Consider the following 26,025-nt stretch of genomic DNA (forward strand, 5'->3'; position numbering starts at 1 on the left):
TGTGTGGAACGCTGGTGTAGAGGGCTTCTATATCCATAGTGGCCAGGATGATGTTATCAGGAAGATCATCGATGGATTGTAGTTTCCTCAGGAAGTCAGTGGTGTCTCGAAGGTAGCTGGGAGTGCTGGTAGCGTAGGGCCTGAGGAGGGAGTCTACATAGCCAGACAATCCTGCTGTCAGGGTGCCAATGCCTGAGATGATGGGGCGCCCAGGATTTCCAGGTTTATGGATCTTGGGTAGTAGATAGAATATCCCAGGTTGGGGTTCCAGGGGTGTGTCTGTCGGAGAACACTTCAATCTCTCTGGTCACGCGATTACAGACATGAAAGTTGCGATATTACAACAGAAAAACTTCAAATCCAGACTCCAGCGAGAGACTGTTGAATTGGAATTCATTTGCAAATTGGATACAATTAACTTAGGCTTGAATAGAGACTGGGAGTGGCTAAGTCATTATGCAAGGTAACCTATTTCCCCTTGTTTTCCTAACCCACCCTCCCTCCTTCCTCAGACGTTCTTGTTAAACCCTGGATTTGTGCTGGAAATGGCCCAACTTGATTATCATACACATTGTAAGGAGAGTGATCACTTTAGATAAGCTATTACCAGCAGGAGAGTGGGGTGGGGGAAGGTATTTTTTCCATGCTTTGTGTGTATAAAAACATCTTCTACACTTTCCACAGTATGCATGCAGACAGTTCCAGTTGAGCAAGATAGTACCTAAGAAATCTCCAGGGTCTATCTACTAATCCTTACAGTTTTCTAAACAAGATTACGAACTATAATAATCTGTTCATGGGAACAGTCTGGCATTTATTCTGTTATAAACCTGATGTGTTTGTACACATGAAAGAAATTAAATATTACATTCTTTATTGTTAATAAAAATCTTAAATTCCACAGCATGCAGCTTTGCAAAATCCATACATTTTTCTACCATAAAGTTTTTAGTAAAAATATTTTGTTTTAAAGTTGATCTACTGCAGATGCAGAATGCAAAACAAAAATGAAGATATTCAATTTTAATTATGTATATAATGAGAAAATACAGAATCAATTACATAGACCCAGCTAAGAATATGTCAATGATCTGTATCTATTATTGCTGCCAGATCTCTCATTATTAAAAATTAAATTTTGCAATGTTTATTTGGTCATCTTTCATACATCTTAATGCTTAGCCTCTGTTTTTATTTTAACTTCCATCACATGGCTATGAGAAAATTAAAGCTTCATTTAATGACAGAATTAAAACATTGCTCCCTCCCTCAAAATAATCAAGAAACAAAAACAAGCACAACTTTCAGTCTGCTCCATAAGCGTAAAAGGGAGGTGAAGGACACTTTTCCTTAAACATAAAAGCATTTTGGTATATTGTTAACAAAACACTGTGCTCTCACATAACAAAGTTATGACATTCCCCTCCCCCCTTTATTTTCTGCATCCAAATTTGCCTTTGAAAGTTAAACTTAGTCATATTTTATGTCTACTAAAAATCTCTATCTGAACTGTATAATGTGTATATTACACACACACACACACACACACGCGTGCGTGCACACACTCCCTCCCCCCATCCAAGGAGGTGCGCACTACCCAAAGATATATTTGACAGCACATTAAAATTTGTTTGTGAAAAAAACCTGGGTTTTATGTGCAGTATAAAATTCACTTTGGAACATTAAACCATTTCACAAAGAGACAGACATTTAAATAACTTAAAGCATTAGTAAATCTAGTGTTCCTGGTAGATATAAAAACAGTATTTAAAACATCACTTTAGATTAAAAACAGCAGCAAGAAGAATCCATATGTCTTCAAACCATATGAAATTTCAGTAAAAAGGCTATGCTAGCAGGCCATCTAGTGACCACTTTAGGTTGATAAAGTTGCACTGAACATCCCTCAATGCTTATAAAGCATTTCCCTTTTATTTTTTTTGTACATTTATATAATTACATGTCAAACCAATACAAAAAAACCTAGGCATTTCAAGCAATTTATTAAGCACATCGGATAGTAGCGAAAAGCATACACTATTAGAGGAAGGAACAGTCAGTCTTCAGCAAATTTACACAAATAGATTGGCATTTGTAACACCAGTCATTCAACTAACATTGAGTTAAGCCCACAAAAACCAGATATTAAAAATGCAGTAGTACAGACACCTGCTGTACTGCAATTACCATTAAAAATTTTGATACTTTCAGCTTGGAATAGCATGTGCTGAAGTAGTTCAAGTACAGGGAAAACTCAGTCTCATGGACAAGGCCAGAATTGCATGCAACAACTGTCAAGATCCTAATGGTGACCACTATATATTCATATTAGTCACAAGCATTTTACAGTATTAAAAAGACATCAGTGTTCATTGGGTATTTTAAATGTTTTGGGGCCGACAGGTAGCAAGTTGGGTACATGACACTGATAATATTTTCTGCTTTAAATAGCCTTGGTGAAAACAAGTGCACTTAGAGCCCTCTCCAATTATGGATCAACATTTTAAATACACTTTGTTTTTTTTGTGAAAATAATATTTAGACAAACAGTAAACATATTTTAGGTCAAAGCTGCAAACACAGTTAAAACCACAATGTATGCATATGTATAAACATGCATGTATATTTTACGGTTTTAATGGTTTTAAACATGTAATTATTTATTTGTTTAAATACACTGGGTTCAAATTAGGCACCTATGTTTTCTAAGTTACCCCATATTCTGTAAAACAAAGCAACTTAAGAGGAAGTGGGGAGGGGAGGGGGCGTTTCACTCCTACACCTTTTCTTTATTAGCAGTCCTCCCCTGATTCTTGTTTCTAGAAGTCATAGACAACATGACATAAATTGAAAGAATGTAGCAGTTGATAAAATAGAAACCACAGCACAACCTCATGAATGACTGGGAGATTCAGTGCAAGTTTTTAAATTAGCCAGTTAACTAACTCAAAACAATTATACCTGTATTTTATTGATTTGATCAACTATAGTTGTTTTAATTATACGAAACAGCTTACCCCATCAACACACTTAGTATATTTCGTAAAGATAGAGAAAACTTATGCAACTTAAATACCATATGTGCTGTTCAATTTTGCAGAGAGATATGGGAAAAGATCCACCTTTTGTGTTGACTATATGGTGTGAAGATTAGTGAAGTTTAATGTACACAAAAATTCCTCATCATACTTAATATTATGAGCACTTTTTATGATGATGCAGGCTTTTCTCTGCCCACAGTGTTGTGGAACATATTTACAATATGTGTTCAAATCTTCAATTTAGAAGTATAAAAATAATCATATTTTAGGAATTAAATAAAAGTCTCTTTAAACCAGTTCACCAGTGTTTTTCCCCTCATTTGTGTCAAAATATAGCTGTCATTCTTATGATGCAAAACAATATATTTCATTAAGATCAATATGTTAAACCATTCTCTCCCCCTTTTACTACTGAAACTGACTGCCAATCTTATTCTTACAAACTTACAAATCTCCTCAAGGTTACACCAACAGTGATCTTTTCTCCATTAGCTTATCTTTTTGATATCCGAGAATATGCAGCGCTGCACACACTGAAGATTTAGAAACAGGCTGCTCAATAGATTTCTTCCTGTGCATTACATTTTATCCAGTAAGTCCTTCCCCCACCATTACAAATCTTTAACTCAGTTATCTTATGCTGAGCACTTTTTCTTATGACTCCAAAGAAGTCCCACCCAATCATCCTCTGTGATAGTTAGCTAAGAAAGGGTCTCAAGGATTCAATGGGGACTGCCTAGGAATACTACTAAGGACATTTGGGGGAGGGCATGAGAGACAGGAAAGAAGGTTTTAGGTAAAATAATTATTCAAAATTTACTAAAAGATGGGTATAATGAATTGTGTGTCAAATGCACTCTATTGCTTCCCTAATTTATATTAAAATGATGAAAATGCAGTAGATTCAAGATTTTGTATGCATGCTTTATGTTGATATTGAAAATATTAGGCTCCGATGCTTGAAATGGCCTAAGTTTCTCAATAAAAGAATACTGAAAGATGTATGTGGGCCTGTAATGATTCCATTTTATGACACAGGTGGCCATCCAGCATGCCCTTTACTCTTATTTTTCAATATCAAAGTACAGACATCAGATCACTAGCTCAAGGAACATACTGTGCTTCACATAATAGAATTCTATTTCTGTTACTCTAAACAGACAGGTACAAATCAAAAATATAGCACAGATAATACAGAATTTCTGTATATGTTTATGCATATTTACAACTGTGTATTTTTCAGGAGTCAAGTGAGAAACTGAGAGCCTCATCCTTCAGTTCCAGCAAAGTATTCCTATAGACCTCAGTAAGGGCTTCTACACATAAGGATTGGCTTTTGGGTTCCTATTTTCTTTATAAAGAAAGCCCTCCTGGGCGATGGCCACGCGTGACAATGTTTCACTGAGACAAGGCAGGCAGTTGTGCAGAGCCAACTTGTGTTGGTGGAAGGTACATGATTTAGACCTACAAAAGGCTCCTCTTCAGTAGATCCAATAAAAGATATTACCTCACCTACATTGTCTCTCTTTTATCCTAGGACTAACATGACTACAACAACATTGCAAACAACTATGTTTCACTGGTTTAACATATATTAGCCAGTAAATTTTGCACCAACCAGTAGAATAAGTTCTATTTGTTAATATCTCTTTGGGGCTCCATGTGAGCAATAATCATTTCAACCAAGAATTCATTAAAAACCTGTCTGGTCTCAGATGGAGGATGGTCTTCCAATAGCAGACTTCTAATAAGATAAAGGCATCCAAAGATCCAACACACAGACACTAGATAAAGGGCCCCGTGACCGCTGCTTCCAGATGCAATGTGATCTATTAGCTCACCAAACTGACTTCAAGATATTTCTGGGTGCAGCAGCCACCCTGCTAATCTGGCTTCTTGGTATTCGTATCCCCCTTAGTGTGCAGTCCACAGAGACAGGAAAGTTTGCTCTGCCCAAAACTGAAGAATCCCTTTCATAATAGCAGTACAGAAAATTCTTTCAGACACATTGACTGTCATGATCAGAACAAGTCTTATCTATGGAAGGAGCAGTGCTCAGAGACCTCAATTAATCGTTGTGTTCCAGCAGGTGGATGCTAGGCTGAACTGGGTAGATGCCCCTTCAAAAAAATAAATAAAAACCTGCTTCTTTGCATTCACCAGTTGTGGGAATGAAGACTATGCCAATGGATGAGATAGGATAATATGGGTGTAGAGTGGTGGGAGAAGAATACTGAGTTACTGGACAGATATATGTAACAGAGTATTTTGACCCACTAAGGACCAATGGGCCTGGGGTCCAACCAGCCCTGTTCTGAGCCTATTAAGAACAGGTGTTTGTGTCTGGTACAGGGGATTATCAGATCCAGCTGGGATGTGTTAGGTGATTATAGGAATCAGGTGCTTATCAGGCAAAGACTGAAACTGCTCAGTTTCATGAGCAGGGGCTCCAGGATGCAGATTAACCCCTGTGACAGGAAGACAGGGAAGAGTTGCCAGGAACAGGGAATCTCTGGCAAGAAGCCCTGGAGTCAAAGGAAAGGTAGCTGTTTGACTTATGCTGAACTGTTTTATTTTGTGGTTTGCTGAAAGTTATCAATACAACGAATAAAAGGTGCCCTGAAGAAAAGGACTGAACAAACTGGGCATAGTATTTAACCCTAGGCTCCCTATACAATGAACGGGTACAGACAGGCACCTAAGAATGGGAACCACAAAAACCAGCACACTAGGCTGGGAGCCACCCAAGGTAGCCACTAGTAGATGCCAAGGAAAGGGGTGTGTCCTAAGCTCTGCCCCTTTCTGGGAGTTAGGCACCTGAGTCCAGGTTGTAGGTAGGTGCCTCCCTCTGCTTGGGATCCTCAGCTTCTCTCCTGGCATTAGGCACCTAAGCTGTTTTTTGCAAGAAATGCCAGAGGAGGTGGTGGTGATTCCTCCCTTATTACTTCGAGCACTCACTCAGAAGGTGACACACCCAGGTTCAGTGCCTCCCTCGGCTGTAAGGAGAGAGGGTTTGAACAGGTGTCTCCCACTTCTAAGGACAGTGTGAGTGCGGGACGACAGCCTGGTGGTTAGGACACTCTCCTGAGAGGTGAGGTCCAGTTGTCCTGCTCCAAGTGGCTTTAACAGCTTTAACAGGGGAGAGCAAGAGACCCACAGCAGAATACCCCATAGCTCAGTTTTAGGGCACTCTCCCAGTTGGTGGGAGACTCAAGTTCAAATACTTCCTCCCCATCAGGCAGTGGGGAGACTTGGGACGCAGGGAATACACACAAGATCAAACAGAAAATGATCTAAGTTGTGAGAAGAGGCTGTCATCCAGCTGCAAAACAGAATAGTCTGAGGACAGAAAATACGGGAATGCTTTAAACATAAGCCTTTGTTATGAAATTTTAGACGTTTCAGCGTCCTACTCTGCTTGTCCCTGGTTCTGAGGCTAGAAATAGGACGGGAAGCAGATCACAGTGCTCCAATCTGAAGTAGACGGCCTTCTGGTGGGTTGTTGAGACTAGGAATAAAACAACGCTGCTCCTGAAGTTCTTTCACATCTCTGCAACGTATCCCTCAAGACCGTGTCCAGGGACCTCAGATGACCAAAGCTACAGGTAGTCCTTTCTCTCCCAAACAGAGAGCTGGCACTAAGCAAGGGTCCAACGCCACTAAGGTGAGTTAAAAGATCTGTAGATTGCGCTGAGGTAAAAGAGAGCAACTTCTGGCCCTGATCTAGCAACTTGATCTAGCAATCACTTGCAAAGAGGTATTTTCTCCTGTTGTACTTCGGACTACTTCAAAAAATCCCTTTCTAGAACTGGCAGGGGTCAGGATTTTAAGTAGATTTTTCTAATGACTGAATAACCTCAGCTCTCCGTAAAGTCTCCTATTGTATCACACCATGATAACTCAGAACTGATTGTTTGAGCACCTGATTTCAAGGACGAAAGCTCCATATATCTGCATAAAATACATCTGAATCCCGTTCCCCCAACCTGCAAGACAGAAACCCTTCGACTATGTGACTTTTCGACAGAGAGAGAGACAGACCATACTTGCAATACAGTCCATCCATGTTAGCGCTGCTTGTGAAACCATGTTGAGGCACATATTGTCAGAGGACAGTTAATATTTTTTATTAAACGGTTGCCACCTATGATTTTATGCTCAAATGAAAGGACTGAGAGAGTGCCTGCCTGGACTTGGCTGTCTACAAAGGGCCTGTATAGTGAAGATAAAATCTCCCCTGCAGTTAAAAGATATCAAGTCCTTGACCACCATGGAAAACAGCCACATTTATCTTTACTACAGATACCAGGTTAAGTTTTGACTGCACACACAAGAATCTTCTGGCCTTATACAATGGAGGCCAGGGTAGGAAAGAAATGGTAAGCAGTAAGGAAAGGGGAGTTAAGGGGACAATCTCTTCAAGAACCTAATGGACAAAGCTGGGAATTACACGGATATATTGAACTGAAATGTTAGTCTGAAAATTGGAAATGAAGTTCGGAATGGTCCTCAATAATGCTCTGCAACAGGAAGGTCTTGCTAAGCAATCGGCTGCTGCAGATACAGATAAAATTGTAGATTTCAGAAAGTGGGACATTCTCCTGTTGCCAGTAACTGACCGGTCTGGTTCTGCCCCCACGCTGCAGTACCTTTGTAATGGATCTGTGGACCTCAGCATGAAGAAAAATAGACCAATATTAAGGTGGGTTGAAAGCTATCACAAAAAAATACTTCATTTTAGTACGTTAAACCATTTCTACCCTTAAAATAAATACAGCAGCAGGTTGGACACTGATCTATTATCCCTACATAAATGTCCCAGGGTGACTCTCTATGGCTTATTGGTGACTAGTGTTCCGCATCAAGTTAACAGAACGCACTGTTCAGTATTTCAGCAACACCCACAGGCTAAACACAGTGACACAAGGCAATTGTTTCTGTATTACAACTTAAACGTGGTGTTCTATCCTGTAATAATCAGCCTTTTCCTGTATTTTTTTTACCCCACACTGTGCATTCACAGTGACAGTTTGTGACACTCCAAAATAAATATTGAGTCAATAGTTTTGTTGTTTCACATTTGTATTTATGTGACACCACTGCAATTTAAACGTGTATTTTCTACATTTTATATACCAGCAGATTAATGGTTATTGTTTATAGAATGGGCAGCGTACGTTCTGCACGGTATTGCTGACCCAGAGGCGGTGAAACTATGATCAATAAGAAATTTGAGGGAGACCAATAACCCTAGTGACAAATAGCTTCTTCTTAGAAACCCCACTGAGAAACTGGCTGGTGAGTAGCAATGAGGTTCTAAGCACCACAGCTTGTGTAAATTATAAGAAAGTAACTATCACCAAACTATGCTTTTCTGTATTTCCTCAAGAAGACAAGACTATTTTGCCACAAGACAAAATAAAGCCAGAAGTTATAGGTCCAAATTCTGCTCTGTTACAACTCTTCGGATCAGGAGCCACTCCAGTAAATTTAATGACGTTACTCTAATTTTACAGTAATATGATAAAACCAAAACTTATATTACAGGAGACGCAGAGCCATTTTTTAAACCATCTCAAGGAAGTTGCTAGAGACAGAAGCTTTTCCTCTTGGTTACTGAATAGACAACCACAAAAAATGCATGTCTTTCAGACACAGAAGGTATATTATAAAACACTATTTCAAGCTATGCAAAACCAGAGCTAAATTTCAAGTGTGACAGCACTTTATCAATGCTGAATATGGGAAGGGAGGAATTCTTCCTATTTGTAGCCAATAGAGAGTACCAATCTGTTGGCATGTATACTGACTTACACATTTTTGTTTAAAGGAGACCCTGAGGTAAGTATCTTGACACTCAAGTGGATTGGAGAGTATGGGGCTTTGAGGTCTAAAGGCTCTTGTGATTTAGACTTTGCCCATATCTTTGTTTCTTTAGTTCACAGTTATTGTAATATTCTGAACCTCACAGCTACCATAGGTTTGTTTGGGGGTTTTTGGGGGTGGTGGTTTGTTTTTGTTTTTTAATAAAGGCTAATACCTTTTTTGTTTGTCATGTCATAGAACTCAGATAGTGCTTAGATCTTATTTGATTGATTTTGTCTTAATAGCTGTTCTTTGCTGTGAAATGTATAAAACACTACAGGGGATGGTGTTTCATACACAATGTGTTTTTTAAGACTGACAGAATCTAGGATGTCACATCCTGGAAAGTATGCTAGCTAGAAGGAGAACTTCCTCAGAACAGATTATGGGAACACGTGTAACTAAGCAAATGAAGGGAATGGAAAATAGTTAGCCCTAAACAATAAACAAAAGAAAAATAGCTAGCAACAATATTGCTGGTCAACTTAAGCACCCTTCAGGTATGTCTACACTACAATTAAAAACCTGCAGTTAGCCCATGGTAGCTGGCTCAGGCTCGGACTAAGAGACTATTTAATTGTGGTGTACATGTTTGGACTCTGGCTGGAGCCTGGGCTCTAGGACCCATAGCTCGAATGGAAGCCTGAGCCAGAATATCAAAACTGCAGTTAAATAGCCCCTTAGCCTGAGCCCTGCAAGCCTGAGTCAGCTGGCACAGGCCAGCCACAGGTGTCTAATTGCAGTGTAGACATACCCTTAGAGAACAATTCAATACTTCTGGCTGTTCACATCACACACAGGCCAGTTCCCCTCCTGATTTAACAATGAGAATATCAGTCTCTGAACCTAAGACAAAGAAGTTTGAGCAGTGTGCTTTTTACTGATTGTTAAACCTGTATTACAGCAGAATGGATATTGGTAACGGGAGATCATATTATACGCTAGTTTGTCATTCAGGTTTCTTAATTTTAATATGTGGGGCAGTGGTGAGAAGGTTCTTTCTTTACAGGGTGCTTGAGGTTTTTTCAGCCACCAAACTAACTATAACCAAAAGAAACCCAAATTCCTACATTTCATCTGTGTCCTAACTCCTTTCTTTTCCTTGTCTCATCTCCTTTGCAGTAAGATTTCTCATCTCCTCTGCAGTAAGATTTCTTCAAAACCCCCTTTGATGTCTCACTTCTCTCCCGTACTGTCTTATTCTCTAGTCTCCCTCACTCCTTTTCTCCCAGGAGCTCATGGAGATATATTTTGTATCTTCTTCCCCCTCTACATGCACAATCCCATTTCAGAGTCTATTTCTCATCAACTCTCCTTCCTGAATCCTACTGATGATATTTCTTCAGTTACTACAGCTGTATCACCAAAGAGAACATGAACCAAACCCAGCAAGAACTAATATCTTCCGCTATTTCACTACTACCTTCCATCTTTTTGTGCATCTCCGCAATTCAGCTCTAAGTCTGAAACTCATCTTCTCCTTCTATTTGTAGCTCTCCGTGCCCCCTAGTGGAGGACAGTACCAGTACTGATGTTGCTACATCCAGCACTTCTCCAGCCATGACAAGATTCACAGGAATCCAGACATGATTCAGTGCTCCAGAAACCTCCTCCTACTCCATTTCAAAAGCATGAGTGAAATGGAAGATGCAGGATTATGAGGAATCCTATACCAATTTAACACCTACTCCCCTAATTTGGGATTACATAACCCTTGGATAGCCATTAAACTACCAGCTTTTAGCACAGATTTCAGGAAGACATCAAAGCTGCTTGTTTCCCTTCAAAAAATTCAAGGAATACCAACATTTTGCATAAGGATTGCTCCATAACTATTTTAAACAAAATCAAATTTTTTAATCTTGTCTTCCCTCTGCTGCTTTTCCTCTGCTAGTCCTAATAGATTGCTAAAAAAGAGAATCCACGTGCTTATTACAGGTAAAATACTACTCCTAATAGATTCTTAAAGCATACATAATTCACTTGAGACTAAGGCTCTATCTACACTACAAATTACTTCAGTATAATTTACATCACTCAAGGGTGTGAATAGTCTACACCCTGAGTGACAAATTAAGCACTGGTGTAGACAGCACTATGTGAACGGGAGAGGCTCTTCTACCAACATAGGTACCGCCTCTCATGGAGGCAGTAGTTAAGCCGATGGGAGAGTTCTGTCCAATCAGCTTAGAGGGTCTTCCCCTGAAGCACTACTGATGCGACACTGTAAACGATGTAGTGTAGACAGTCTCTGGCACATCAACACTCCCTTCTGGATTCACCCTCTTCGTCCTTCAGGGGAGGAATGGCAAGAAAGTCCCCCATGCCCTTCCCTGAATAGTTATTCATTCTCTCTCTCTTCTTAGTAAGTGCTACAGTATGGTCTAAGCAAGGGACAGGGTAAACCGGTTTAATTGAGAAAAACGCCAAACCCTAGTCAGCATACCAGACCCAGTGCACTGAGCAAAGAACTGGAGGCTCGTTATATGGGCTCACATGCTGCTGGTCTCTTGAATTATGAAGTTTTAGAACAGAGATGGCTTTTCCTAGTAGGAAGTGCAGAGATCCTGTGATCAAGTTATTAGTAACATTCTATATATGGCAAGTAATGCTTCCCTGTATGTATTCCCTGTATATATTTAGACAATGATGGCCTATAGCTAGGGTGCTACCCTAGCACTTGAGACCTAGATTTAATTCCTTGCTCTGCCACAGTCACTTGGGGACCTGAGACACAGAGACTCTGTAAAATAAGTATTGCCCATACCTGACAGAGGTGCTGCAAGGATAAATAAACATTGTGAGGTGCTCAGACGCTACAGTGACAGGGGTGGCTTTATGTGACATACTGGGGTAAAAGTCAGAACAGTGAGGGGCTGTGTCACCCTTGCCACATCACACCTAATCACATCATACCCCCAGTCCCAGATTCCCATCCCCTCCCCCAGCCCCACCCCAAAAATGTACGTCCTGTACTGCCCAGTTCTCTCTTGGACTGCTCAAATGTATTAACTCAATTATTCTTTAAGGGAATAATATACCACCTTATCTTAAAAAGTTACCCAGACACTCAACTAAAACACACTGGATTAGATAAAACAAGTATATTAACTAAAAAGAGAGATTTTAAGTGAGTACAAGTAACGAGGCATAAAAGTCAAAAATGGTTACATGAAACATCAAGATAAAAAGCTTACTGGTGCTTAAACTATATTAGATTTAAGCAAAATTTCTCACCACACACTTCCAGAAAGATTACTAACCAAACTCTTCAGGTCAGGACCCACATCCCCTCCCATTCCCTCCAGAGTCTAATGGCTGTTTTCCTCTGTCGTCTTAGGTGCCATGCCAGATGCAGATGGAAGGGGGGTCCCTTGGGGTGTTTGCCCCTGTTCCTCTTTTAAAAGCTTTTCCAGTTGGAAACTAGAAGACTGCCAGTCTCAGGAAGAAAAAATCTCCATGCTGTTTCTGTGCTAAGGTGCAAGTCTTTGTCCCTGCACACCCTTTTTTGTAAATAATGGCCACTTGGTAGGTAATGGCTCATTAGCTTTGTTGACACCTGGCTGGGGCATTAACTTGCTCTTTGTCTTTGAGGAACTGGTTTAACCACTCCCCAGACTTAACTGGGAAATACTCTTCAGCCATGGATTTCAGTTTATGTTCATAACTTTATTTATAATGTTGCTATACGCACTTTACCATGATATTACTGATGAACAAGTTGTGAGGTATCAGAAGAGCTCCTCACTTTTTGAGTCTCTCAGCTTAGACAACAAAAATGAATTAAGTTTCATTTTTGTTTGCAGTCTATTTCCCACTTTCAGGTTCTTACTGCTACAACGTTTGTTTTTAAGACTCTGCAGGGTGAGTTTAAAGACAACTGTTCACAGTGGATTTTTTTTTTTTTTAATTGTGGAAAAGATTTTTATAGCTCTTTAGTTTCATAAAACTTATTTTTAAAAGAATTCAAATTTGGAGATAAATTTAAACCAAAACTTAAATCAATATCAGACAACACCACCACATCTCCTTACCCTTTCTTGAAGAAGTTCCACTACTTGTTGAATGCAGTCATTCACGTCACAGGAATCAGTTTTCAGCACTAGTTCTGGGGCCTCAGGCTTTTCATACTCCGAGTCAATACCAGTAAAACCTGCATGACAGAAGACAGAACTGAAAATTCCTCCATACTTCAGACACGCAGTATTGCAGAGTACTTAGTTTTAACTTCTTTGACACTATTTTGTATGGTGACTGACTTTTTAAATGAGGTCCTTTATTATCACTGTCCGATCTTTCTAAATGCACCCTTCTACAGTAAATAACAGAATATAACATGAGGAAGGCAGTGTTGCAAAAGCACAATGCACAACAATCTGAAGTTACTAATTAGACACCCTTTTGGCTGTCCTTACTGTAATTGCTTTGATACGGAATGCATTGTTAAATCTTTATATATTTCGCTTATCCGCACTCAAGATTGATTAACAAGTTTTTGATTCAACATGCAGAACTCTAAAGGGCAAAACATCACAGTGGTTTTTCTAATACAGCTGAAAGTAGTTAAGTGAGTTGTTAAAGCCTGCTATACATGGCTATTACACTCCTAAAGACTGTATTTACATCCCAAATCAGACACCATATCATTTTCTCTGCCCTCTCTACTTAACATGCTACTCTGAAACAGAAGAGCTTCTAACCAATCACGCTATCATGCCTCTCCATCCAGGGACGCAATCCCATTGTGACGCTGCACTCCATATGATTTTATGAAAATATGCTAATGAGTGTGAATATAATTTAACTGGAATATGCTTCATGCAAAAGGTCTCTTGTAAGATATCATTACAAAGCTTATAATCTACCAAGTGTGGTCATCTATTTGTATAAATGTATCGTTCTTGTATCAAACTAGAAATATGAAATATAACTAAGGCCCTATTGTAATTATGCAATGTGTGGGCCATTAATGGTGGTTTGGAATCCTGATGGCTCCCAACTAGGACAACTGGTTATAAACGGCTCTGTTTACTTGCAAGCCTTCCTGTGAGTCAGGCTGGGAAGAATTAAAACTTGGGGTCTCACAGGACATGTGAGACCATGTCATCTGATACTGAAATCCATCTTAAACCTGGGGCTTTTTCATTTAGAAGGAGCCAGAGAGACAAAAGATTCCCACCTTGTGCCAAAGCTATATAAGGGGGTGGAACAGAACAAAAGAGGTTCCAGACATGAGAAATCCGCTACTTAACACCTGAGCTGGAGCTAACAAGAACTGTACCAGGGGAAAGGATTGGGCCCAGACTAGGAAGGAGTCGAGTCTGTGAAAGAAACTTATTGGAACATCTCTGAGGGTGCGATTTCATCTGTAATCAGTTTCTTAATGTATTAGGCTTAAACTTGCGTGTTTTGTTTTATTTTGCTTGGTAATTTACTTTCTTCTGTCTGTTATTACTTGGAACCACTTAAATCCTACTTTTTATACTTAATAAAATCACTTTTGCTTATTAATTAACCAGGAGTAAGTAATCAATACCTGGGGGAGCAAACGGCTATGCATATCTCTCTATCAGTGTGTGACATTGACATAAACTGTGATGGTATAGTTCATTGTTGCAATCACTACTGTATATTGTGACGGGGCAAGGCCAGATGGCTATGGAAAAGTAGTGGGAGATAGATATATTAGCTCCAGGCTAAACAAATCCCTAGTACCAGGATAAGTGAAATGGCAGCTGCTCCAGGTCAATTAAGACACCTGGGGCCAATTGAGAACTTTCCAGAAGGCAGGGAGAAGGCTAGGTTGATTGGGACACCCGAAACCAATCAGGGGCTGGCTGAAACTAGTTAAAAGCCTCCCAGTTAGGCTGGTGAGTGTGCATGTCAGGAGCTGTGGGAGGAAGTTGTGTTGGTGGAAAGGCTGAGTAGTACACACCATATTAGGCATAAGGAAGGAGGCCCTGAGGTAAGGGTGAAGTGGAGCTTGAGGAAGTGAGGGCTGCTGTGGGGGAAGTAGCCCAGGGAATTGTACATGTCATGTTTCTAAAAGGTCAGATACCATAGCTGATACTATTAGGGTCCCTGGACTGGAGCCCGGAGTAGAGGGTGGGCCTGGGCTCTCCCCCACCTTTGCCCCCTGAGATAACAGAGACTGAGATCACTGAGATAACAGAGACTGTGCAAGGAAGGATAACTTCTCCTCACCTCCCTCGCTGGCTTATGATGAAAATGGCTCAGTAGACTGTGAGCCTTGTCCCTAGAGAGAGAAGGGTTACTTGGAGGGTCACAGTGAGCCTCTGAGGCTAGCAAAATTCACCAGGAAACGCAGGACCCACAGAGGCACGGACAGAGTTTTGTCACAATATTTGCAGCAAATATCGTACAAAGGTTGTTGTGTGAGGTGTCTATGGAAAGGTTATGATTTGCTGGTTATTTGCTGGTTATTATACTATGTGTATATCATTTTTGTAGTTGAAGTTATGAATATTGGCTATGTAGTTGTATCTCAATGTGTTTTTGATTTTAAGTAGCCTCAGTGAAGCATTTGGTCAGCTTCTTGAGAAAGGACTATTCTCAATAAGTGCCCAATCAAGAAACACTTAACCGACAATGCGCTTTGGGAGACGCCAATCCACATCTGAGCTTTCCTGGGAACGTTCAAACAAACATGTAAACAATGGCATTGGCCAGTAAATAACTGAGTCATGCATGGACATGTGACTTGCCTATGTGACTCCAAAACTCCATCTTGTAGCTGTGATTCTGCACAGGAGAACAAGAGGGTTTTCCTCCCACAAGAGAGAGAATATAAAAGGCCGTGGAAACCCCTCCATTTGGTCTTCAGCTGGCTCAGAAGATAGCCTCTCCACCCCAAAGAGATGCCCAAAAGAAACTGGAACAAAGGACAGTAAGTATGGGGATGTGAGTGATTGCTGGACCCAGACTAGGAAGGGGTCTAGTCTGTGAGAGAAACTTATTGGAACATCTCTGAGGGTGAGGTTTACCTGCATTTAGTTTCCTACTGAATTAGGCCTAGACTTGCGTGTTTGTTTTATTTTGCTTGGTAATTCACTTTGTTTGGTCAGTTGTTACTTGGAACCACTTAAATCCTAGTATTTATATTTAACCACTTTTTGCTTATTAATTAACCCAGAGCAGAGACGCAAACAGCTGTGCATATCTCTCTATCAGTGTTACAGAGGGCGAACAATTTTTGAGTTTACCTGTATAAGCTTTATACAGAGTAAAACAAATTGATTTGGGGTTTGGATCCTATTGGGAGCTGGGTGTCTGGGTGCTGGAGACAGGAGCACGTCTTAAGCTGTTTTCAGTTAAGTCTGCAGCTTTGGGGCACATGGTTCAGACCCTGGGTCTGTGCTGGAGAAGACTGGCATGTCTGGCACAACAAGGCAGGGTTCTGGAGGCCCAAACTGGCAGAGAAAATGGGCTCAGAGGTAGTTTCACCACATCAGGTGACAGTCCCAAGGAGATTTCTATGATTGAAACTGTCACACCCACAATCGCTTCCACAGAAATCCAGATACACACTAAGCGGTCTTTGATTCGGTAGCTTCATCATCTCTAGAGAAAAAGATGGCGGATTCTCTGTATCTTGAAGTCTTTAAATCAAGATTTCAGTAACTCATCAAGAGGTTATGGGCCTATTGCTGGTTTTGTGGCCTGCAACATGCAGAAGGTCAGATTAAATGATCATGATGGTCCCTTTTGCCCTTAAAGTCTATGAAATTGAGTAGCTGAAGCAGAAACTGTACAACACTGTTTTGCTTCCAAATACAGGCAGAATGACTATTGCCAACCACTACAAGTTGCAGGACTACTATCCAGCAAAAAGGCAGTTATGAGGTTATCCTTAAGCAAAATTGCTGACTGATTCCAATCCATTAGGATATTTTTTTCCAGCTTTTTAAATTTTTTCTAGTGGGGCAGTGGGTCTCATTTGGGGTATTAAAATGTAACAGAGCATCAGTACGCAACCACAGCTTCTTCAGCACCACGAAAATAAATTTGTAAAACCGGTCTTCATGATGCAGCTTTACAGAAGGAAGGATTGTGAATGTACTACTTTTCCATTACTTTTTTGGCAGGCCATTATTAGCATTACAGCAGTGTCTACACATGGAAACTAGCTCAGGACCCCACAGTGGTTGGCACTGTACAGAGTGGAGAAACTGTTCCTGCTCCAAAAAGCTTATAATAGAGAAGACTGGTAAAGGGTGGGAGGAGAAACCGTCACAGAGAAACAAAGCAACTTTCCCAAGGTTACACAGCAGGCTAGGGGCAGAGTACGGAATAGAAATCCAGTTGTTTGAGTCTCAGTCCAGTGTCAATTCACTGGACCATACTGCACCTTAATGAAACGTAGCCTGGAGTGTGCCCTTTATTTATTTGTCCACAGAGCCAACCATTACAACAAGATCAAAGTTTAGCATGGAAAAAGATGTGACTATACTTAGATTCACCTTTAATTTCTCCAGCCCGGGCTTTTTTGTAGAGTCCTTTGACATCTCTCTTTTCACAGACATGCAGTGGAGCATCCACAAATACTTCAAAAAAAGGCAAACTTGCACCTTCATGAATTTGCCTGGCATTGCTCCGATCCTGAACAGGGAGGGGGGGGAAGAATTAACAGATTTTAAATAGAATTTTGAAGCAGAAAAAATTAAAGAAGAATATTTGAAGGACATTAGCTTATTTAAGATTGCAATCACAAAATGGGTGGCGGGGGTGGGGGTGTAGGGGGAACAGATATGTTCCTTCCATAAAGTATAAACTACATATGATTAGTGGGTCTGCTGCTATCTGCATAGTAAAATGGACACCAAATTCAGAGGTAGTTTATACAGGACTGGATTTTTATACTCAAGTCATATGTACAATGGGATATTCTATTTCCCCCCAAAAAAATTTTTAGGAGTAATACATCTACCCTATTTCATTGAAGCCATGAAGGGATGTCACTTACTGCCCATGAATCTTTCAACTCTTCTCAACCCTCCTCCCGACCCTTTTTTTTTTTTTTGGCTTTCCACTGAATACCAACTTTCCTTCTGCACACCTCAACCTGACTAGACTTGTGCAGCCCCAAATAACACACATACATTTTACAAATACAGTCCTGCTGAGAGCATACTATTAGTCACAAGATTCCCAATCATTAGCCATCATTAAAAAAGCAATTAATTAAAATATTAAATCTAGATTTCTTGATCTCTAAACAAATACACAATAGAGCATTTTTCTCATCTCTAGAACTTGTGGCTTGCTACAGGATCCTGAACTCTCCAAACTATTCTTTAAAGAATAGTTTGCAGCGCAACACCCAGAGAAATACTGAGGTAATTCTCACTTGGAAACTGTCACACTATAGACACCCTCCATAAAACCTATTTTGAAAGATGCTCCCTGGTGTCCATTCACCAACTCTCTCCCCTTCATTCACTGAGTACATCTTCACAGACACAATGAAAAATTCTTAACAGTACAAAATGTACACACACATTTATGCTGTATTTCCAAAAAGCCACATCCAAATACACATGCAAAACTGCATGCAACAACAAACTGAACTAGTTGAACATAGTTACCCATTTTGCATGCTCAAGTGCATATTTTGCTTGCACAATTTAAGGAAGTAAAGACCATGCTGTATATTTGAGGTGGGTGGAAAAGAGGTTTTAACAGCTGAATTATGTTTTCCAGATGAAGCATATTCTCCATCTTCTCAGTATTTAAAAAACAAAGAAATCCAGATGGCTAACGTGGACAAGTGAAAAAACACACTGAAATTTTGGTTTGTTTTTTTTCCTTTTCCCCCTTGTCCTAATGCCAAATTTGTTTTTCTCAGCTGTGACAAAATTACACTAAAAGACAGCTCCTATTTTAAATTTAGCAGACGCAGGGACTGCACTAATACTGAAAAAAGTTCAACTGGGCTAGGAAATTCATGAGATGTCACCTACAGTTGTATCTCTAAGGCAACTCAAAGGAAATTCAAGCTTACATACCAAAAATGTATACTATATTTATCAGCTGAAGAGAGGCTAAATGGACGATTTCTAGAGCTTAAAAATTTTCCTTGAGAGACACTGACATATTTTACATGTTTTCTCCAGTGAGACTGGTGATATGAACACATTTGTGGCACAGCAAAACCACTGCATCCTGTAGCACCATAAATATGTATCAAGGCAGTATGCTTACTTGGGTATAAGGAGAGATAAAACTAGCGATGCACACCAAACCAGCGTCTGCAAACAACTTAGCAACCTCAGCAATACGTCGAACGTTTTCTTCCCTGTCTTCCGGACTGAAGCCCAGATTCTTATTAAGGCCTTGGCGAATATTGTCACCATCCAATGTGTAGCATGGAATATCATGGCACACTAAATACTCCTCCAGTGCCATGCTAACTGTGGTCTTCCCAGCCCCAGACAGCCCTAAACAAGTCAAAAACAAAAAAGTTAGACCAATTAGACATTCAACATACACCACTTTAAGAAATGGGAGAAAAATTATGTTAAACTCCATCAGCTTCCTCTATTTATATTCAGTCACTCTCTCACACCCCCCTCAAATATTTTTAAGCAGATGAAGGAAATTTGAGCCAGAGATGCCATATGAATAGGAGCTCCATGGTCTACAATAAGAAGCTGCTTATTGCGCTGCTACTTTCTCCTTCCAGACTTCGACTACTGAATGAGAGAAATACCAGAGACAGATTAAGCAGTGCTCACACAAGTCTCTAGTGTAGTTGCCGTCTTCTGCAAACTAGATAGTAGTAGCACTGAACTCAGTGAAGACTGATCATGAAGGCTCCAATCCATCAGAGAACTTAAGCACATGCTTAACTTTAAACTTAACTGAAGTCAGTAAGACTACTCATGTGCTTCAAGTTAAACATTTAAGTACTTTGCTGGATCAGGGCCTGTGACTGCGTGTTGTATGATTACGTAGATACACATGACAGATTCTTAAAGCAGACAAAGTCGGAGGGCCTGACTGAAAAGTAACTTGAGAAAACAAACAAGACAGCAACAGGGTGAAAAAATTTAAGAGTAACAGTCATCTCAAAGAGCAACCACTTGAGGGGAAAAAAAAGACTAAAAAAATCTTAATCATTGACTCAGAAAATTCTTAGTCTTCAAAAAAGAGAGGCAGAGATCCTACAAAACAGAAGAGCAATACCTATTTGAGTGGTAGTGAACTCAGCGATATGACTTGCCTGACACTATTGATATGCTGGTTAATGTACTTCTTTAACATTCTGGACTGAGACCATAAGAAAGAACAAAGAGAATGGTACACTATCACATAACCCTGAAGAGGAACTATAATTTTCTGCAATTCACAAAGAGGGGGATATCAAGTGAAGGAACAAACACTGCAATTTAGAATCTTGACAAGTTGCAGATAAATCCATTAAAATATAAGAAAGAATCTCATACAGTAAGGGCCTGACCCAAAGACTACTGAAGTCAACCAAGAGAGTCAACCCATCAACTTCAGGGTAGTTAAGCTCAGGCCCTAAAACCTTGGGGGGTGGGGGGGATGTAAACAGTACCTAGACACTTCATTGCTCAGAGAGCCCTAGTTTTTCCTCTTAGCCATTAATGGGCTACTTTGGACATCTGCCTGAAAGATTATGTTGAAAAGGTTGCCAGGTATTTAAGATGTAAACCTGGTGGTACAAAAAAAGATTAATTTTGAATAAAGAAGCCAAATTAAGATGATCCAGTAACCTAAGACTTTATTTGCTTTTCACTGCTCTGATCATGTGCTGTAGAACCTGTCTTTAATGGCTTTGATTCACTACTCTGCCTCTGAAGCACTTGACAACGTATTGATATCATCTATGGGATCCAACAAGACTTAGGTTTCCACTGTGTTGCCCAAATGAGGGAGCTCATCATCTGCAGAACCTCTGAAATCATGTATCGTTTTGTGCACAGAGATATGCAAAAAAGTTTAAGGCTCTCTTATAGACTTTTAGTGGGATTTTCAAAAGCGATTATGCGCCTTAGGAGCACATGTCCCATGGAGAGTCTTGTGATCCTAAGTCACTTGCCACTTTTGAAAATCCCATCCTTTTGTAGTGCAGCTTCAAGGTTTTTCAGAAACAGCCGTTCCAACTCTCTACCTGGAGCCTAGACAGGCAATAAGGGGCCAATTTCATCCTGTGAATCCTGACAGAAATCAGTACTTTTACTTCTGGTTTTCCTCTAAGTCTGCTTACCAACGTTCTTAGAATTTGCCATATTTATATTTGGAAGCAGCAGTGAGACTTAAATCAACAGTGCCATTTAAAATTATATTTGAAGGAAGTTCTTGATCCTGGCTGTTAGGATATAGATATTCAGGCCTGTCTGTAAAGGCCTATACTCTAAGAATTTAGATGTATTCTTATCACTTGGCTAGTTATAGAGGTATAAAAGAAAGAATCAAAATCACTGTCTGCCAGCGTAAGGTCCTTCTCTTACTGTGACAGTCTGAGGCCCTGTTCTTAAGGCTAAGGCCTTTGGCTAAGCAACAGAGACAGCCATAAGCTGGGAAGCGACCGGTCACATCCTCACATTCCAAACTAGTCACATTGAAATAAGGTGCTATTGGCCTGTTCGGAATACAATCCTGTCCTGATAATGCCTATCGCCTCCAGAGAAAGGGAAGTGCCTAGAAGATGTAAAAGGAAACTTAGTTTGATAGCATCCTATCTGGCAAGAACTCACTTATCAATAGCTGGGATGTGAAATCCTCATTTCTGTGTTTGTTCTATCACTGTAGTCCCCATTTCCCCATTGTTTGTCTGTATAATCTCTGTCTGGTTCTGTGTTTGTTTCTGTCTTCTGTATAATTAATTTTGCTGGGTGTAAACTAATTAAGGTGGTGGGATATAATTGGTTAAATAATCATGTTACAATATGTTAGGATTGGTTAGTTAAATTTCAGTAAAACGATTGGTTACAGTATAGCTACGCAGAACTCAAGTTTTACTATATAGTCTGCAGTCAATCAGGAAGTGGATGGGGGAACAGGGAATGGGGGTGGGGACATTGGAATCATGTTTGGCTAAGGGCAGGAATGGGAACAGAGACACAGGTGTAAGGCTCTCTGGATTCAGAGCTGGAAAGGGGGACACTAAGGAAGGAAACTGGAATCATGCTTACTGGAAGTTCACCCCAATAAACATCAAATTGTTTGCACCTTTGGACTTCGGGTATTGTTGCTCTCTGTTCATGCGAGAAGGACCAGGGAAGTAAGTGGGTGAAGGAATAAGCTCCCTAACACTGGCATGGTGCTGTCTTGTTTACACAAATGTAAGCCGATATTTGGCCTACTCAAAATTACGTTCAAAGCAGAAAGACCATTTTATTGTCTATCCTACAGTAATTTCCTGCAAGCCTGACCAGGATCCCACTGCACAGATTTAAAGAGAAACATTCGCTCTCCTACACAAAAACTTTGTATATTTTATGAGACCTGTGATTCTATAGAACACTTCCCTTTCCAAGAACCTCCCTTCAAAAACAAAAAACAAAAAAAAACACCACCCCCACAAAGGACTGAATAGCTCCTTTTACAGGCAACACTCAGCGCTCTCTCTGACATAAGCAAACTTTTCCCTACTCCATGACTGTGCAGTCAATAAACTAGCAGTAGCCCTGTAGCAGGGTGGTCACCCCTCCTGCCCTGAAGGGCTTAAAACAGCCCAGGAGAGGGCTGTGGCTGGGAGCAAGCAGTTCCCAGGCTGATTGGGGGAAGCAGGCTCAGCTGTGGCCACACCCCAATCAGGGCTCAGCTGGCCCTTATAAGAGGGCAGTGGGTCAGGAGCAGACCGAGCCTCCTCTAGTTGTGGAGGGAGTTGGGCCTGGCTGCTAGGGAGCGTACGAGGGCTGGGGAAGGCCAGAGGAGCTGGGAGGCTCCAGACTGGAAAAGCCCCAGGATGCAGGCCTGGCAGACGGCCTAAGACAGGGTATTGGGGTTGCAACAGGGCAGCCCACGGGTAGGAAGAGGCAGCAGGTCCAAACCCCCCTTGCCTGTGATGACTGGCTTATACGCTGCAGTCCGCCCCAGTGTGCAGGCTCAATGGTGACTGGCAGTAGCCAAAGACTGAGGCGAGGTGGGGATAGTAAGTTGGGGTTCCCTAGGGAGGGGAGACCCAGAGACTGTGGGGGTACTGCCAGGGGGCAGCACCTGGTAAAAGGGGCACCGGGGTCCGGGAGGGACACGAGGGCCAGCGGCAAGAGGGACACCAGCCTCCAGAGGGCGCGCCGGAGGCTGGAAGAGCTAAGTCCCTGAGAGGCCAGCAGGAGGCGCCGCAGGGGCAAGTCTTGCACCGTGACAAGCCCCTTTGTTTTAATCTAAGCCTCATACCCACATTTAGCAAGAAAAAGTTGAAAAGAAGAAAAAAAGATACAATGGGTAAACAAAAATGAAGAAAACCTTCATAAATCCATGCACAGGGTTTGACTGTACCTGTTAACCAGACTGTGCAGCCGCGAAAGCCACCTCTCGTCCCCACCACTTGGCCTCTCTTGTTCCTGCTGACATGGTGGGCTTGATAAGTGACATTGGTAGCTCTCTGCATTCCCTGTAGAAAGGAGAGTTAGTTAGGTTAAGTTATTCACACATACAAAGCGAGACTGGCAGGCAAACTAATAAAAGCAAAAGTTAACACTGAATAGATCAGCAGCTCCATAAAGCCAAAGGGTACAAAGGAAATTAAACAGACCACCTGCGTGAACCACATACACTGAACTCCCCACTTTCCACCATAGGGATGGCTGGACTAGTCAATTATTGCATGCAAATTTGACTGGCTAAAAATATGAGGTCAGATGCTAAAATGCCCTTATTTAGGTAATTAGAACACCAGTTAGATTTTTTTCAGCACTACTGTAAATTCTTTAGATTAAGGGGAAAACTATTCTCACAGGATTGTAACAAGGCTCCAGTTATAAGGCTTAATGCTCCTTTCTAAAATTCCCCAAAAGGGGTCCTTTCCCCTGTAAATTGTGCATGTCTGGTCCGATTTCCAGTTTTGCACTCAAACATCTAGACCACCCTGCCTTTAGGTAAATCTTCTTTCAACTTCTAAAATACCTTCAACTATCATTCCAATTCTTGACTATTCAGTTAGAGGAAAAGTTAGCAAAATGCTTTAAAAAACTATGAAAAGTTATTAAAAGGAATTAGGATTGTGTGTGTGTGGAGGAGGTGGGGGTCCCCCATCATCAAACAAATATAGTCTACTGAGGACCATTGCACCAGCCAGACTGCCAAGATCCTGACGAGGGCAGTCAGGACAAATAGTTGGAGCAAGGTCAAACCTGAGGCTGACAATAGTGGAGGAGTTCATAGTCAAATTCCAGGACAGGATCAATACCAAGGACCAGAGTCCAAGTCAGGTTTCAGGTCCAGGTCAAGAGCCAAGGTCTAAATCAAGCCAAGGTTGAAGCCAGGAGTTCAAGAGCAGACATCAGGAATAGTCACAGCAGCTACAGAAGATCTACACTGGATACTTCCTGGAATGCCCCTGGGTGTTATATGGGGTGGGGAGCCAATCAGGAGCCATGAGGTTACTACCCTATGAGGTGGGACTTCCCATGGTCTGTGTCTGCAGCAGGTGATGGGGAATGGAGAGTGAGCTGGCTACCGCTGCTGCTGGCTGCAACAGGGAGGTGTTTGCTGCCTAGCAGCTCTACAGGCCTGGGTTCGAGATCTGATGGGCCTTACACAGAGTGACTACCATTAGATGATGTTGCAGCTGTTGTGAAATGAAGTTCCCAGATACGGCTCAAAATCCAACAGTGTCTGAGGTGACCCCACGGGCAGCATCAGGTAGAGTCAAGACTATGCCTCCATGAGTCACAACTGAGAATACCAAATTCAGGACAAACTGCTGAGAAATAGGGCAGACACACTCCAAAACTGGAGGTTATTCTCCCATGAGTTATACCAAACCAGCAACAAAAGTAAACTTGTTAGCCAGTGTGGTGAAACAGAAGTAGTCAGAACAGCAGTTCCGGCCCTTGTATCACCACCAAAACCACTAAACTTAGAGATGGGTGGTTCTTTAAAATCAGTTTCATCAAATAAAAGGTGGTTCTGATCCCAAAGGACCAGCCACGCACACCCAGGTCAATATACAAGTCAGATCTTACCCAAAAAATCATGCTGTTTCCAATCTTTTAGTATCTAAAAAATCTAAAGGTTTATTTCTAAAATACATACAATAACTGCAAAGTTCTTGGTTCAGGCTTGTAGCTGTGATGGAATAAACTGCTGGCTTAAGTCAAGTCTCTGGTTGCTTCCAAATCATTGGAAGATCCTCAGTCCCTTGGTTAGAATGCGCCCATTAGTGTAAGTTCATAGTCCAGAGGCTTGAGCAGGAAAGAGGCAAATTGAGACGTTTCCAGCACCTTTTATAGCTTCTGCCATGTGGAGGGAAATCCACTGTGTCAAACAAAGCCCTCAGCACAGCTAGTAGAAAATTACAGATAAAAGATGGAGTTTGGTGTCACATGGGCAAATCACATGTCCATGCATAATTTCGCTTAGTCACAGAAAGAAAGTTCATTATCTGTAGATAGGCCTCTCCCATGGTCCATTGTGAGATAAGTGTTCCTTGATGAGCCACTTAATTTGAATAGTCCCCTCAAGATGTGCAGGCTAAATATCTTGTGGGTGTTACCCCAGGAGCAAACATTTGAAATCCAGGTATAAATACAATACTCATAACTTCAAATACAATAATGATACGTGCATACACATAGCATACTCATAACCTTACATGCCACATTTTGTATAAAATTTGTTGCAATTATATAACAGTGGTAGCAACAGTGATCTACATGGTCATACTTTATCAGATAACGACACAAAGGCATGCACCCCTTTGCATGTCAATGGGAAGTGTGACAGCACAGTGTGCTGGGATGTTTTTGTCTATCCTAGTGGCATTGGCAAAGAATATGCAATGAGGAAGACCAGAATGCTGGAAGATTTTGACTGCACTAAATGTCATACCACTTTGCGCTCAGGATCTGCCAACAGACCACATATGAAATGCCTCTAGGCGCTCCAAGCCCGCTTGTAAGAGGAT

At 41.1% G+C, this 26,025-nt stretch overlaps 1 protein-coding gene across 2 annotated transcripts in view; it reads right to left on the reverse strand.

Annotated features, from left to right (window-relative positions):
* The window catches only part of PAPSS1 (3'-phosphoadenosine 5'-phosphosulfate synthase 1), a 72,697-nt gene that overhangs the window by 36,690 nt on the left and 9,982 nt on the right, over positions 1–26,025 (reverse strand). For both annotated transcript variants that reach the window (XM_077815113.1, XM_077815114.1), the window contains exons 2-5: positions 23,397–23,511; positions 19,128–19,363; positions 17,387–17,525; positions 12,941–13,059 (exon numbers count right to left, since the gene is read on the reverse strand). In XM_077815113.1, the coding sequence (XP_077671239.1) occupies positions 12,941–13,059; positions 17,387–17,525; positions 19,128–19,363; positions 23,397–23,511 (609 nt within the window). The remainder of the gene's footprint in view (positions 1–12,940; positions 13,060–17,386; positions 17,526–19,127; positions 19,364–23,396; positions 23,512–26,025) is intronic.

Source organism: Eretmochelys imbricata, chromosome 4 (assembly GCF_965152235.1).
Source record: "Eretmochelys imbricata isolate rEreImb1 chromosome 4, rEreImb1.hap1, whole genome shotgun sequence".
Lineage (NCBI taxonomy): Eukaryota > Metazoa > Chordata > Testudines > Cheloniidae > Eretmochelys > Eretmochelys imbricata.